Genomic DNA, 16,943 nt, shown 5'->3' with positions numbered 1-16,943 from the left:
CTTCCCATTGTACAGTCATTCTTGTCTCCTCTATCTCTCATGCCACATTTAGTCTTTTAGGAAATCATGTTGTTTCTACTCCCCAAATATAGCAGAGCTCAACCACTTCTCACCACCTCTGTTGAGTCTACTCTTTCCAAATCTCATGTGGGTATCATTTATTGATGTTGACTCTGTTGAGTTAAAAATAAGCATATTTTTAAAAATGTATTTACTAAGTCATTTAAAAAAGTTCAAAAATGTAAATTTGGTATATAGTCACTGTGAAACAAAGTCAGTTTCCTATAACACTATACTATAGGAAAGCAGATACTTTACCCTCATAGGATGCAGTTAAAAAATTAATTAAAAAATGTGTGTAGATTTGTGACAGTCCTACCAAATAACTGATTTTATCTTGTGGATTATAATGAGCACTTGTCTTTGAAGTTTTTCATTCAAAATATTAGAAGCTTTTTGCTTGTTGATTTGTCTCCTCATTCAGCATACCACTTTTTCTTTTTTGCTACAATGTTTTCCTTCATTAAGAGAGGTATCAGTTTCTGAATTCCAGAATATATATGTATAACTGAGCTTTGTATCACTTTGTAGAAACCTCTGTACTGCTTCCTGTTCTTGGAATCTTATCATGCGCCCCTTCATAGATGTTCCAAAGTTCTGTGGGAAATGTGGGTTTAACTCTGTGCCTTCGAGATCCTCAGCCTCTTTCTCCTCTAATGTAATGTGCTTCAAACAAAATACTCAAACAAAAATTCTTGGGGCAAAAAAATAATAGCACATATTACCCTGGTCTTCCCTGCCGGTTCAGACAGTAAAGAAGTTACCTGCAGTGCAGGAGGCCTGGATTCAGACGCTGGTTTGGGAAGATGCCCTGGAGAAGGGGTAGGCTCTTGGGCCTCCTTTGTGGCTCAGCTGGTAAAGAATCCACCTGCAATGCAGGAGACCTGGATTTGATCCCTGGGTTGGGAAGATCCCCTGGAGAAGGAAAAGGGTATCCACTCCAGTATTCTGGCCTGTAGAATTCCATGGACTGTGTAGTCCATGGGGTCACAAAGAGTCAGACACGGCTGAGCAACTTTTGCTTTCTGCTGTTCTTGTCTGGAGAATTCCATGGACAGAGGAGCCTGGCGGGCTACAGTCCATGCGGTCACAAAGAGTCAGACATGACTGAGCGACTAAAACTTTAATTTTTTTCACATATTAATATAACCTATTTTAATGAAAACGTTTTCCAAAACAAACAAACAAACAAACAAAAAACAGTGAAAAGAAACTTGATTTTATATTTTTGCAAGTCTGTCAGTATCTGCCTTAGAAGACAGCGCATTCTCATATCTGCTTCAGTATTATTCAATCTGTTGAATTTCTGGGTTTTTTTGGTTGAAGTATTTTAAAAAAACAGCCTCACAAAGATATGGAGCATAAAAAGGGAAGAGTATATTAATGGCCTTTTCTGATAATAGTGGACATTCTTATTTGACACTACACCAAAGCCCAGCAAAGGGTACTTTCTTACAACTTAGTTGTAATGTGAAATCTGAAACCATAACAATGAACTTTTCTTACTTTATTAAATTGTAATCTGTTTACCCATCTTGTACTTGGAATAGCTCTTTCTCTGTATGACCTTTAACGTCATACATTAATCATCTGGAAAATACTGGTTCAGAAATTACAAAATTTATGATACCAAAAGAATCACATTTGTTAATATCAACATTCACCAATGATCCCATCAAAAAAGTCTTCAATTATTAGAAAATCATTAAGCCCACAGTAGCAGATAAAAGTTTTCTGAAGTTTGAGCTTTTATTTGAAACTTAGAATTTTATTATTGGCAGCAAATGCTATCTGTTGTTTCCCTTGAAGTGACAGTCTCACGTTGTTTTTTCTTTGAAAAATTATCTGCCAAATATTCAAGTCTGAATAAGCACAGTTTATGATTTTTGCCTAGTAAAAACTTATGTTGTATAAAAAAGTAGCTAATTCAGCTTGCAACTGCAGCAGTTATACAAGGGAGTTTTCTTGAGAAAACCATTGTACTTCAGTAAGCAGCAGAGACATTCTCAATGTTTGCCATTTTGTCATATAGAATGTTAAAATGATGTGTACTCAAGGGTTAAAATTCAATACAATTAATAACTCAGTGTTTCACCAAAACAGTTCAAACTAAAACTAATTTTTACTTTATCAATTTTTTCTGTGTGTATAAGACTATACTGACTAATATACTTGATATTCCATATATAGTGAGTAAATGATATAATGTAAGTATAAGAATATAATGATGACTAGTATACTAGGGTTCCATGGTGTAGTGATTAGCACTCTAGACTCTGAATCCAGCGATCCAAGTTCAAGTCTCGGTGGAACCTCCAGACTTCCCAGGTGGTGCTAGTGGTAAAGAACCCACCTGCCAATGCAGAAAATATAAAGTGACTCTAGTTCAATCTCTGGGTTGGGGAGATCCCCTGGAGGAGGGTATGGGAAGCCACTCCTGTATTATTGCCTGGAGAATCCCATGGACAGAGGAGCCTGGTAGGCTACAGTCCATAGGGTTGCAAAGAGTTGGACACGACTGAAGTGACTTAGCACACACATACTTGGTGTCACTGCCTTAATTTGTGTTGAGGGGGCCTTACTTTTGCACTACCAGTGCAACAATAATGCTGAAAGCTCAACTCTCTGTACACCAGTGCCAGATTGAACCCTGGAGACAGAGTTTTAGGTGAAGTAGAAAGGGATAGCTTTATTACTTTGCCGGAAAAAGGGGGACAAAGTGGGTTCCTGCCTGGAACAACTATGTGTCACAATGCCCAGAGGGTTTGATGAGGGGGTTTATAACAATGGTCCAAGGGTGGGATCTCTGACAAGATTTAGGTGTGTGGGGAGCCTGGAGGAGAGCATGGCAACCCACTCCAGTATTGTTGCCTGGAGAATCGCATGGACAGAGGAGCCTGGTGGGTTACAGTTCATGGGGTCGCACAAGCGACTTAACGCACACAGGGCTTGCATGCCTTTAATCCGTTAATCTCCTAATCTTGATGGTCTTCTCTGGACCCTTTAATTTTGCCTCTGGTGTTTTCCTGGCTGCTTCTCTCTTGATTGTTGTTGTTGTCCTGTACAACACTTTGTACCCAATGGACTGCAGCATGCCAGGCCTCTCTGCCCTTCACTATCTCTCAGAGATTGCTCAAACTCATGGCCGTTGAGTCGGTGATGCCATCCAACTATCTCATCCTCTGTTGCCCCCTTCTTCTCTTGCCTTCAGTCTTCCCCAGCATCAGGGTCTTTTCCAGTGAGTCAACTCTTCGAGTCAGGTAACCAAAGTATTAGACCTTTATCTTCAACCCTTCTAATGAATATCCAGGGTTGATTTCCTTTAGGATTGACTGGTTGGGTCTCCTTGCTGACCAAGGGACTCTCAAGAATCTTCTTTAGCACCACAGTTTGAAAGCATCAACTCATCAGTGATCAGCCTTCTCAATGGACCAAATCTCACATCCATACATGATTACTGGAAAAATCACAGACAGACCTTTGTCAGCAAAGTAATATCTCTGCTTTTTAATATGCTGACTAGGTTGGTCATAGCTTTTCTTCCAAGGAGCAAGTGTCTTTTAATTTCATGGCTACAGTCACCACCTGCAGTGATTTTGGAGCCCAAAAAATAAAGTCTCTCACTGCTTCCATTTGCCCCCCCATCTATTTGCCATGAAGTGATGGTGTTGGACGCCATGATCTTAGTTTTTTGAATGTTGAGTTTTAGGCCAGCTTTTTCACTCTCCTCTTTCACTTTAGTCAAGAGGCTCTTTAGTTCGTCTTTGCTTTCTGCCATTAGGGTGCTATCATCTATGTATCTGAAGTTGTTAATATTTCTCCCAGCCATCTGGATTCCACTTTGTGATTCTTCCAGTCTAGCATCTTGCATGATGTACTCTGCATAGAAGTTAAATAAGCAGGGTGACAATATATAGCCTTGACTTACTGCTTTCCCAATTTTGAACCAGTCCATTGTTCCATGTCTGGTTCTAACTGTTGTTTCTTGACCTGCATATAGGCTTCTCAGGAGGCAACTAAGGTCATATCTTAGTCTCTTTGAGAATTTTCTACAGTTTATTGTGATCCGCACAGTCAAAGGCTTTGGTATAGTCAGTGAAGCAGAACTAGTTGTTCTTCTCAAATTCCCTTGCTTTTCTGGGCTCCAACGAATGTTGGCAATTTGATCTCTTGTTCCTCTGCCCTTTCTAAACCCAGTTTTTACATCTGGAAGTTCTCAGTTCATGTACTGCTGAAGCCTAGCTTGAAGGATTTTCAGCATAACCTTGCTAGCATATGAAATGAGCACAGTTGATCTGAAATAGCTCAGCTGGAATCCCATCACCTCCACTAGCTTTGTTCATAGTAATGCTTCCAAAGGTCCACTTGACTTCTCATTCCAGGATATCTGGCTCTAGGTGAGTGACTACACCATCATGGTTATCCAGGTCATTAAGATATTTTTTGTATAGTTCTGGGTATTCTTGACCCCTCTTCTTAATCTCTTCTGCCTCTATTAGATACTTGCTATTTTTCTCCTTTATCATGCCTATCTCTACATGAAATATTCCCTTGATATCTCCAATTTTCTTGAAAAGCAACTGTTAGAAACTGCCCTTTGGAACTCAGCAAAGGTCATGAGTTTTGTCTGCAGGGAACAGGGACAAGAAAAGACCTCCGTGCCGTGGAGCTCCATAGGGCCCCACTCAGTTTCAATAGTTCTTCCATTTGAAAAGTTATTCCAGCTAAGTAGTCCAGCACCACTTGTGTTTATTACCAAGTATTCATGTGCAGTCTTCTTTAATGCTTGGTTGATTCTCATGTCAAATGAGCAGTAGCCAAAGAGCTAGTCCCGCCATGACTGATCAATCCATTTATAGGGCAAAAGTGCAATTCTGTGGACAAGATTTTCACCCATCTTTGTGTTTGCAGCAAAATCTTTAATTCAGCAAAGTACGGTGTCTTTGAAAAGAGGCAATACAATAATTTCTTTACCGCCTTCTCCAGCCGTCATTCAGCAAAGTCAGCTCTCCAAGACTTTATTTCTCGGCCTCCTGTTATGTCTTCTCCAGTCAGTGCAGTATGGTAACTCATTCCATCAGGTGCTTCACTTACTTCTTCATTTGCACTTTGAAAAGGTGTACCAAACAATTTTAAGCTTAAAAACTTCATCATGTTTACATTAAAAATTTGTTTCCTTTTCTGTAAATTTTGAATGATTGGGCACAAAATGATATCATAAGTAACATAATGGTATTTTTAAATTGTTCTTATTTTTAGATCTGTATGCGCAAATATTGGGGATGGAATTTCATGAAACCTACAGTTTGCTTTCAGATTATCATCAAAAATATCTATAAACCTATTTATCAATAATGCATATAAAGTTAGATGGATTGAAGGCAGATAAAGATGGCACAGTGTTAACAGTTGCTAATCTAGGTGGTAGGGATACAGGTGATTCTTGAGCTCTTCTTTCAGCCTTTCCATTTATTTGACATTTTTCATAGTAAAAAGCTAGTTAATAAATGAAGTCACTGAATCAAAGGTTATTCATATTATTGCTTCACTTCTAAGTCATTAAAAGAATATGGCATGGTTTTAAAAATTGCATGAGGTATTTTAAAATAGTTTTATTGTGAAGTGTGCTCTGCTCTGCTGTTCTTAGTCACTCGGTTGTGTCTGACTCTTTGCAACCCCATGGACTGTAGCCCACCAGGCTCCTCTGTCCGTGGGGATTCTCCAGGCAAGAATCCTGGAGTGGGTTGCCATGTCCTTCTCCTCTAGGGGATCTTCCCAACTCAGGGATTGAACCCAGGTCTCCCGCATTGCAGGTGTATTCTTTATCATCTGAGACACCAGGGAAGCCCGCTGTGAGGTGGGTAGCTCAACAAGTCATCAGCATGATAGTCATTCAGATAAAAATGTTCTTCCTTTTTCTTTCTTATCTGTACTGTGTTGTGACCGCTAGAAGAGTCTCAAGATCCCAGTTCTTTTAGCTATAAAAGGGATGACTATAACAATGGTTCTTTGATAAGTATTTATTTCCTGTTAATTGATTTCCATTTTATTAGATTTGAAAGTGCTTAAATTGTTACCAAGAATTCTTTAGTGTTTCTTCTTTAAAATCATCCTTAATTTTTATTGATAGTAAATGGCACTGAATGTTTTGAAGCATTTAAAATTGTAAAAGATCGTGTGTGTGTGTGTGTGTGTGTGTGTGTGTGTGTGTGTGAAGATCATGTATGTGTGTGTGCATGCTCAGTCACTTTAGTTGTGTCTGACTATTTTTGACTCTGTGGACTGTAGACCACCAGGCTCCTCCGTCTATGGAGTTCTTCATGCAAGAGTGCTGGAGCGGGTTGCCATGCTCTCCCTCCAGAGGATCTTCCCCCATCTAGGGATCAAGCCCATGCCTCCTGTTTTTCCTGCATTGTAGTGGGATTCTTTACCACTGAACCACCAGGGAAGTCCATATGTGTATATATGTACATACACACACACACATACACAAACAATGGAATATTATTGTATAATATGAAATAATACATTAGAAGGAAATCCAGCTATTTTGTTTTCTACTACATGGGTGGACCTTGAGGGCATTATGCTAGGCAGAGGGGGAAAAATACTTCATGGCATCACCTATACATGGAATCTAAATGAAGAACTCATGAGAACACACAACAGTAGTTGTCAGGGACTGAGAAGTAGGGGGAATAGGTTACAGAGTTTCAGCTTCTAACCATAGTTGACAGCACTGTATTGTATAACTGAAATTTACAAAAAGATCAGAACTATATGTTTGAAAAGTACATAAGAATAAATATACAAGATGACAGATGTGTTAATTAACTGGGTTAACTGGATGAGAGGAATTGTTTCACTATTTTCACTTTAAATATCTTGCATTTTTGTCAGTTATACCTAAATAAAGCTGAATTTTTAAAAACTAAGTAAAATTATAAAAAATAATTTATTAAAATGCCCTCCTAAAACTTAACGGTTTTGTTTTCTTTAGTGGGTTACATAGTCATGCAAATATTATTTTTTTTCTCATGACTAAGAATGCTCATGAAAATGAAAATATAGAGTGGCTTGACATAGACTTAGCACAGAAGTATTAGGGCTCTCTAAAGAAGGCAGCCAATTATAATGAAATGAGAAAAACTCAGTTGTAATTTGTGTTTTTCATAAATACCCACTGGGATAGAAATATTCTAATTATTCTTACATCTCAGAAGAAACTGAAATATATAGCTCATTAAAAGAACATGGAAGGACTAGCTTTTTCAGCCTGCATAACTCATGGAAACAGCTTCCTCTGTCTTCCTCTCTTTCTCTGATATGTTTTATCCAGCTGCTGAAATAGACTGCCTTCTGGAAATTAAAACCCGCGTGGCTCAGACCATAGCAGTAAATCTGGTGGAACAGATGGTCCTGGATGAATCGTTTTACCTCTGCATAAAACCTTAGGATTTTATCAATAGGCTTTACACTAAGTAATGGGAATCAGAGTGACAAATTAACAGTAAAACTTTCATGCTTATATCCAAACACTATGTTCTGGCTTCCTACATTGTATTATTCTAATGAAGCCAAAACCATTGTCCTCTAGCAACAAACCTGAGATAAGTCTCATCCAACTCATCTAACTCATTTAAATATGTTTGTTCTATAGCAGTTTACCTAAAGATTGAGTTTATCTAAAGATCAGTCTTTAATAAAATACCTTACATACAAATGTATATTCACTCATTTATAGTCTTTTCTCTACTCAAGATTGAAATAGGGTTACATGAGAATTTAGTTCCACATCCCAGTTAGATTTTCTAGTGGAGTGGATTTTCAAGAATTTTATGTTAATAAGTTTTTTTTTTTCTTTTAAAGCTGCTGTTATTATCCATAGAAAATAAGTTTCATTGATTTGTGTATTCAACGTAATTCAATATTTCCTTGCTGGTCTGTGAGTTTCCCTAATAAGAAGCTGAGAAGACATTTTTCAGGGTCTACTATGAATCTGGACTTTTTTTCTCCATCCTGTCTGATCTGATCCCTATAACTGTCCTAGGAAGCATTTGTACATCCATATTTTCATAACTTTATTCAACACATGTTCTTGAGTTGTTATTAACAAATCACTAAAGATATAGGAACTGAGCAAAATAGATACAGGTCTTATTTTTGTGGCATTTGATTTTGGCAGTAAGGATGGCCAGTAGCAAATATCTGACTAATTATCTAATTACAATTGCAGGAAGGGATAAAAGAGATCATAATAGGCAAACCTTATCTAGCTGGGGAGAGACTGGTGAAAGTGGGAAACGTCCAGTGTTATTGAATGCATGCTTGCAGTGCTGAACGTGTCGGCAATCAAGCTTTGTCTTAAAAGATGGGTAGCAGTTGGCCTGTCGAAAGGGGAGACAGAGAGTATGTATATGCAGGGGGAGTTCCTGGAGAGGGTGATGGGACTGGAAGGAATCTCGTGGCAGCAGGCTGATAAGGGAGAGAGTGGTTTTCTCCCCGTTGTAACTGAGGCATTCAAGGTCACACAAGGAAATCTAAGTGAAATTTGAACTCAGTTCTGTCCAACCTCCAGTTCTTTCTTGGACATCATGAAAGTTCTGTCCAGCCTCCAATTCTTTCTTGTACATTTCCCCTGTTAGTCATCAGATTTATGCTTAAGTTATTGCTATGATCTTCATCTGAAGATTCTTAGCCAAGAGATCTTTTTGCATGTTCGTTCAGATATATTGCTGTTTTAGTTATAAAAGTGAGCTGCAGTACATGCCTTCAGCATCATCTCTGTATTGTTTTTCAGCGTTCCAACATTCCAGAGCCTTCCTGAAGAGATCCTCAGTAAGCTTGCTGACGTCCTTGAAGAGGTAATTGTTTTTAGTCCTTGAACTTTTTGAGATGGGACTCAACCCATCACAGCTGTGTTATAAGTCACAAACTGCAGAGACCTTTTACGTTTTTTTGAGCACTGGGATGAGGTATATATTTGGCTTCAAATAAAAGCAGCTCCAGCATATCTGACATTTATAGGCAATTAGAAATGTGAAAATCAACTTAACTATAGCAGAAGGAAATTTTTTTCACTGTGGCAAACATTGTCAGTTTGATTTCCAAGAAAGGGAGATGGCATATATATCTCTTATTTCAATTGGTGATAAGCAACATTGTAGTCATTGCTACTCTGAAGATATAAATTAGCAAATTTCTAACATGAATTAGAAGGTTGGGTACATATTTTTTTTTTAGCGTGTGAGTATTTTATGCATGTAATTGTATGTGTGAATGTGAAAGTATCACGGTTACTTCTTCTCTGCACCTATAAAGCGCAGGAAATATTGAAGCAGGAGAAAGGCAGGAGGTTTACACAAGTAGAGCTTGAATGAACACAAGAGTATAGGGTCCCTGGTGCCTAGAGAAACAAGGAAGCCACAGTACCTTGGCAATTATGCAGGCAGGGAGGTTGATGGAATGGCTGGCTCTGTGGCAAATCTGTTCTGACATCTAATTTCTCAGTGATCTAGAAAGCAAGACCACCAACTATGGGGCAGATGTTTGAGAGGTTTGAAGACAGAAGAGAAGGTATGAGAAAAGTAGAAGAGGAAATGGACTAGGAAGGCATAGTATGATTGCCAGTCATCATTCAGGCACTATTTGATATTACCAATCCCAAATCTCAATTAAACAGGCAAAAAGAGTTCATCCAGGATGTATGATAAGACAGGTAGATCAAACTCCACTCTGTTGTACCAAAGGATGGGAGAATTTTTAAAGCACTGGAATGAGTTGGTGGAAAAGTATTCCAGTAGGGGTGTTACCACAGAGTAGGTTCTTGTCTCATTGCAGAAAGAATTCAGAAATGAGATGGAAGTCAAGAAAGAAAAGTGAAGATTTATTAAGCTCTTAAGGGAAGAGCTGGGAACCAGGTGGGCAGTTGCCCTGAGTTTCTTTGGCAAGTTGGTTATATGAGGTGTGAAAATAAATGGACAGAATATTCATGGAGGAGAGAGGGGTTTGGGGTTATATATTTCCTGATTTTCATCCTAGCTCTACCTTCCAGGGTAGGAAGGATTTTTGTCCTTATTTAGTCCTTGAGAAAGACATTCCTGAGCTGTAAAACAGGAGATCATCAGCCTGGAAGAAGATGTATATCTCAAAACAGGCAAATTGAGAATTTACAGTTGAAAATTTTCTAAAGTAAACACCCTAAGAAAAGGGAAATCGGGAGCCTAATAGTGTCAGAGAGGAGCCTAAGTTTAGTCAAGTGAGGGGGCTGTTCATTCTGTCTTGCTTGCCAGCCCATTTGCTCTTGTGTGCTTTTTCAGCCCCATTTGTTTCTCTAGATTCAAGTCCCAAGTAGACAAAGAATGGGATTTAACCAGGACTGGCATTTTGCCAGGAAAAGCTGAGTGGTTGAAAGAGGGAAAAGGGGTTGAAGATGCATGTGAAGGAAGGATTATAGAGACTACTCCTGGAATTTCGATTGGGCAAGAAGGAGAGGGATGCTGAAAGGAACAAGGGTCAATGAGTGACTGGGATCAATGGATTTTAGTCTCAGGAGGCTGAAGAATTTTTGGAGTTGTGCTATCATAGAGATTAACCGGAAAGATACTGAAAAAGTTTTTGTCTCTAAGTACTCACAATACCTCATAACTCAGTCAGTAAAGAATCTGCCTGAAATGCAGGAGACACAGGTTCAATTCCTTGGTCGGGAAGATCCCCTGGAGAAGGAAATGGCAATTCAGTCCAGTATTCTTGCCTGGAAAATCTCATGGACAGAGGAGCCTGGTGGGCTACAGTCCACGGGGTCACAAGAGTCGGACAGGACTTAGCGACTAAACCACCACCACTCACAATACCAGTAATTATATGATACATAGAATTTCAAAGGTTTATGTCCACAAATTCTTAAGAGTCTTTTATCAGAGTGAGCTCTCCTAGGATTTACTGTTCTCTCTCATCTTATATGGGAACACAAAGTAAAACAGAAGTAACATTTGATTCCTATGTTAAAATATAAGAGATCCCTGAGAAAAAATTACTGGCTTCCTTTTTTTCTGAATGTGCCAACCGCTGTACTTGCAACCTCTGTAAATGAAAAGCTGCTTTCCCCAGTTCTGTTCTTTGTTGAATACACTGAAGAACTCTCTGATGACCTTTTTCTTTTTCTTTTTTTCTAAACGAAATGAAATAAAGTGCAAAATCACTGGCCCCAATCAAGCCTGTCCAAAATAAAATAAAATAAAACCCCATGAAATGCTTTAATCATTTTCTTTCTTTTCCACAGCTGTGGAAGCATTTGCTATGTTTTGCAAAACAATAGCCATAGCTCTATAAATAATTTTGACCAAAGAAATATTTTAGTATTTTATGTCCGATTTTCTCATCAGAAGATGCCTTAATTTATGTTATACAAGCCACAGTACAGTCTACAGCAAAACTGCATGAAAATAGAAACAGATGATTAAGTGCCCACACATTTGCTCTGAAGACATACAAATGAAGTAAGCAGCCAAAATATGAAGTTAGACGTATGAATGTACTACCCAATGCACAAAAGTGTTCAATTCAAGTTGAATAAACAAGCACAATGAGAAATTAGATTAAATTATGTATCAGATAGAGTGAAGCAAATTTGGAAGAACAAAAGCAATACCAGTGTCACTTAACATTAAAGGAAAATGTGCTCGCATAATAATTGAGCTGTCTTTCTTCCTACAACATCTACAAGAAAATGAAAGAATCCCAGATCGTTTTGAAAAGAAAGCCTGTATAATCATTGTGTTTAACAAAGAAGCTTATAGCCTTGTTAAAACAAATATTTATGGAACATCTGCCACGTGCCAGTAACTGTTCCAAGCTCTGGGATTCAGGGCCTTGTCCACACAAAGCATGTTTCAGTGGAAGGTACAGATGAGACATAAGGAAATGGCATCAAAATAGCATGGAGTGAGAAGGCCACTCTTTATTGGTTTAGGGAGGGAAGACCTCTCTGGTCTCAAGCTGAAATCTAAAAGCAGATACAGGATGCCATGTGTATAGGACAGAGAGAAGAGAAAGCATAATATCCTAAACTAGGAATGAGTTTGCTGTTCTTAAGGAATAGGAAAAAAAAAAAAAATTACAGTGAAATGAGATGAGGCTAAAGAAAATAGCCAAGGCTAGGTGGCAGGGGACTTTGCTGATTGTGATAGGAGTTATGATAAGGTTTTTAAGTGCAATGAGAAGATTTTTAGGGTTCTAAGCCATAAAATGACATGATTTGGGTTGTGTTTAAATGATAGCTCTCTGTGAGAAGAATGGATTATAGAGGGACAAATCAATTATTTAGACAAAATAGCCCCAGATGAGGGTAGATGTTTGTATGTGGATATACTTTCTTATTGACTGTTTCATTCCATTCATTATGAAACAAAACTTCCAGCATGAGGGGAAGATTTTTAAAGAATAGGGGCAGGGTACACAAGGACTGAGTTCACTTCAGTTCAGTTCAGTCGCTCAATCGTGTCCGACTCTTTGCGACCCCATGAATCGCAGCACGCCAGGCCTCCCTGTTCATCACCATCTCCCGGAGTTCACTCAGACTCATGTCCATCGAGTCCGTGATGCCATCCAGCCATCTCATCCTTGGTCGTCCCTTTCTCCTACTGCCCCCAATCCCTCCCAGCATCAAAGTCTTTTCCAATGAATCAACTCTTCGCATGAGGTGGCCAAAGTATTGGAGTTTCAGCTTCAGCATCATTCCTTCCAAAGAAATCCCAGGGTTGATCTCCTTCAGAATGGACTGGTTGGATCTCCTTGCAGTCCAAGGGACTCTCAAGAGTCTTCTCCAACACCACAGTTTAAACGCATCAATTCTTCGGCACTCAGCCTTCTTCACAGTCCAACTCTCACATCCATACATGACCACAGGAAAAACCAGAGCCTTGACTAGACGGACCTTAGTCGGCAAAGTAATGTCCCTGCTTTTGAATATGCTATCTAGGTTGGTCATAACTTGCCTTCCAAGGAGTAAGCGTCTTTTAATTTCATGGCTGCAGTCACCATCTGCAGTGATTTTGGAGCCCAAAGAAATAAAGTCTGACACTGTTTGCACTGTTTCCCCATCTATTTCCCATGAAGTGATGGGACCGGATGCCATGATCTTCGTTTTCTGAATGTTGAGCTATAAGCCAACTTTTTCACTCTCCTCTTTCACTTTCATCAAGAGGCTTTTTAGCTCGTCTTCACTTTCTGCCATAAGGGTGGTGTCATCTGCATATCTGAGGTTATTGATATTTCTCCCGGCAGTCTTGATTCCAGCTTGTGTTTCTTCCAGTCCAGCGTTTCTCATGATGTACTCTGCATATAAGTTAAATAAGCAGGGTGACAATATACAGCCTTGACGTACACCTTTTCCTATTTGAAACCAGTCTGTTGTTCCATGTCCAGTTCTAACTGTTGCTTCCTCACCTGCATGCAGATTTCTCAAGAGGCCGGTCAGGTGGTCTGGTATTCCCACTGTTTCAGAATTTTCCACAGTTTGTTGTGATCCACACAGTCAAAGGCTTTGGCATAGTCAATACAGCAGAAATAGATGTTTTTCTGGAACTCTCTTGCTTTTTCCATGATCCAGCGGATGTTGGCAATTTGTTCTCTGGTTCCTCTGCCTTTTCTAAAACCAGCTTGAACATCAGGATGTTCATGGTTCACATATTGCTGAAGCCTGGCTTGGAGAATTTTGAGTGGCCACTGCTGAGTTTTCCAAATTTGTTGGCATATTGAGTGCAGCACTTTCACAGCATCATCTTTCAGGACTGAGAGTTAACCCAGAAAAGGAAACAAACATAATGAAAGAAGAATGAGCATAATGTTGTCGGTTAAGTGATTTAGGAGGGTGTTTGTGACTGCAGGACAGATACATGATGTTTGGGGCATCCTACTCTAAAATTGAAAAAGAAACCATTATATGAGTAATTTCTGCCATTGCCCACCCACCTCCCCACTTACCTCTTCCATAATTTGTAGTGCAGATGTACCCATTTATCTGTTCTTCCTTAGGAGATTATAAACCAGGAACAAATATCCTTATTCTTAGTGTTGGAGTTTAGTGCCCCTTTCTTTGTTTCCTTTATATCACGTAGTATTTTCTTTATTGAATCTCTCATGACTTTTTCAGGAACATAGGAAAATTTTCTCTAGTTCCTTTGAGAAGTTGTGTTTATGCATAGATATCAAGAGATTCTTGGTCAAAGGTCTATCCAGATCAAGATCAACAGTTCCAACATTTTCTTAGGTTGTGTTTTGCAAGACAAGTTGAAGTAATTAATAGATTCTCTAAGTATTCACCTTCATTGTCACCATAGTATGTTCTTCTCATCTCACATCTGACTTAAAGTAAGTCTTAATAATTAGTGGAAATCATTTTTAGAGCTTCAGATTTGTTTTGCTAAAGAAGTTATTTTATAGTTTTTAAATAAATTAAATTAAATTAAAATAAATTATAGGAGAATTTTTAGGCACATATAGGGAATAGCAAGATCTGACTGACTTTGTAAACTAGTTTCATTAACTTCTATACTATTCTGTATACTACAGTGAAAACTCTGTTGAATTCATTCATATTGAATGAAGTAGTCAAATACTGAAATCTAGTCTGAAAGCCTAGGAAGTTCTTATGGGTAAATGAAAAGAGATGTGAAATTATAAATAAGATCGAATCTGTTTTTCTTACTATAGCAAGCTAACACTTTCCTTCTTCCTTTATGTACACATAATTAGTCTCTGTAGATGAATCACATTTTTCAGATGGCTGAAACAACCTGTAGCTAATCTCCACCTGAGAAATAGCTTCCTTCAGTGACTACCTACCCAAACACAATGGAGGAAAGTCACTGTAAATAACTCAGTGTCTAATATATATCCGCATATTAGAACTGTGGTGAGATCTTTAAAGGAAACAACAAATAAAAACAATTTCTTATAGAGAGGAGGAGCAGAGATTAACCTGATATCATGTTACAAAGAAGCTTGAAAATTAATTTGGGAAGGAGTTACGCTTTCACCAATAAGGGTGAAAATGCTTGTATAACACAAGTAAAACCATGTTTTTATTGAAGACAATAGATTGAACAATCAAGTTAAGCCAACAAATTCACTTTTTACCACTGGTATAGCTCATTATTTCTTTGTAAATAGAAGTGGGACATGGGTGCTATATTTAAGTCTCCTGATTTTTAAATAGAAAATAAAACATGTGAGAATCACTTCTCTGGTTACACTGAAATCTTTTCACATCCAGTTCTCTCATGAAACACTGGATTCGGTTGTCTTAGAATGAGAAACTCCCATACAACTCAGCAATCCCACTGCTGGGCATACACACCAAGGAAACCAGAATTGAACGAGACACGTGTACCCCAATGTTCATTGCAGCACTGTTGATAATAGCCAGGACATGGAAGCAACCTAGATGTCCATCAGCAGACGAATGGAGAAGAAAGCTATGGTACATATACACAATGGATTATTACTCAGCCATTAAAAAGAATACATTTGAATCAGTTCTAATGAGGTGGATGAAACTGGAGCCGATTATACAGAGTGAAGTAAGCCAGAAAGAAAAATACCAATACAGTATACTAACGCATATATATGGAATTTAGAAAGATGGTAATGATGACCCTGTATGCAAGACAGCAAAAGAGACACAGATGTATAGAACAGTCTTTTGGACTCTGTGGGAGTTGGAGAGGGTTGGATGATTTGGGAGAATGGCATTGAAACATGTATAATATCATTTAAGAAATGAATCGCCAGCCCAGGTTTGATGCATGATACAGGATGCTTGGGGCTGGTGCACTGGGATGACCCAGAGGGATGGTATGGGGTGAGGTGGGAGGGGGGTTCAGGATGGGGAACATGTGTACACCCATGGCGGATTCATATTGATGTATGGCAAAACCAATACAATATTGTAAAGTAATTAACCTCCAATTAAAATAAATAAATTTCTATAAAAAAATTGTACACCTTACCTCATCAAAAAAAAACAAAACAAAAAACTTCTGCTTCACCAGCTTTTTTAAGAGCTCTGTACCTTTGGGTCTGCAGCTTTATGTGCTTAGATCTTAGATACATTTGAGTCTAAATAATGGATTGTTCTGGTTTGTGTCCTTATACAGGGCATTTATTTATGTTTTCAGTTTGGGGATATTTATACTGTTATGGCCCTGACAAGATCTTGAACAAATAATACTCCTCCAAGTTTCTGAAATATCGAAGAGGACAGGATGAGAAAAATAGAAACAGAAAAAAGGCAGGGAGAGAAAACTTTTTTTTTTTTTTTTCCAACTTACCATTGCTCGGTAATACGCTAAAAAGCAAATACGGGATCACAGTCCAGAGATCACTTTTGGAAAAGGAGGTTAATGTAACACAAGGTGCCCCACGGCTGATTCAATATGCATCGTTCTAGCTGTGCAACTGTTGCTTGGTGTCACCATGTCATGTTGACATCTTCTCAAATTCCTTTGCATTTTCTCCAGTTGCGAGTAATACAAGGCATAAGTACTACACTTGATGAGTTATTGGAATGCTCTGAAGCTTTCTCTTTTAATCATTCTAAACAGGTCTAGACTCTTTCGAAAGAAACTAGTGTAGTACTAAAAGTAACAAGTAAAGTCGCTCAGTCGTGTCTGACTCTTAGCGACCCCATGGACTGTAGCCTACCAGGATTTTCCAGGCAAGAGTACTGGAGTGGGGTGCCATTTCCTTCTCCAGGGGATCTTCCCAACCCAGGGAAATAGACAGAAACATTATTGATTCTCTTCGAAATCTATTGTTTTGACTGAACTTTTTGATTCTTGCTATTCAGGGCCAAGTTGGAGGGAATTTTAAGTACCCGTTCT

The 16,943-nt window shown here is 38.6% G+C and overlaps 1 protein-coding gene across 1 annotated transcript in view; it reads left to right on the top strand.

Moving 5' to 3' along the window:
* The window catches only part of PRKG1 (protein kinase cGMP-dependent 1), a 1,293,658-nt gene that overhangs the window by 907,055 nt on the left and 369,660 nt on the right, over nucleotides 1-16,943 (top strand). The window contains exon 5 of the mRNA XM_052661192.1: nucleotides 8,861-8,924. Within this exon, the coding sequence (XP_052517152.1) occupies nucleotides 8,861-8,924 (64 nt within the window). The remainder of the gene's footprint in view (nucleotides 1-8,860; nucleotides 8,925-16,943) is intronic.

The sequence above is a fragment of the Budorcas taxicolor genome, chromosome 23, assembly GCF_023091745.1.
Source record: "Budorcas taxicolor isolate Tak-1 chromosome 23, Takin1.1, whole genome shotgun sequence".
NCBI lineage: Eukaryota > Metazoa > Chordata > Mammalia > Artiodactyla > Bovidae > Budorcas > Budorcas taxicolor.
Note: the sequence above shows the minus strand (reverse complement) of the source record. Positions and strands in the feature narration are given on the sequence as shown.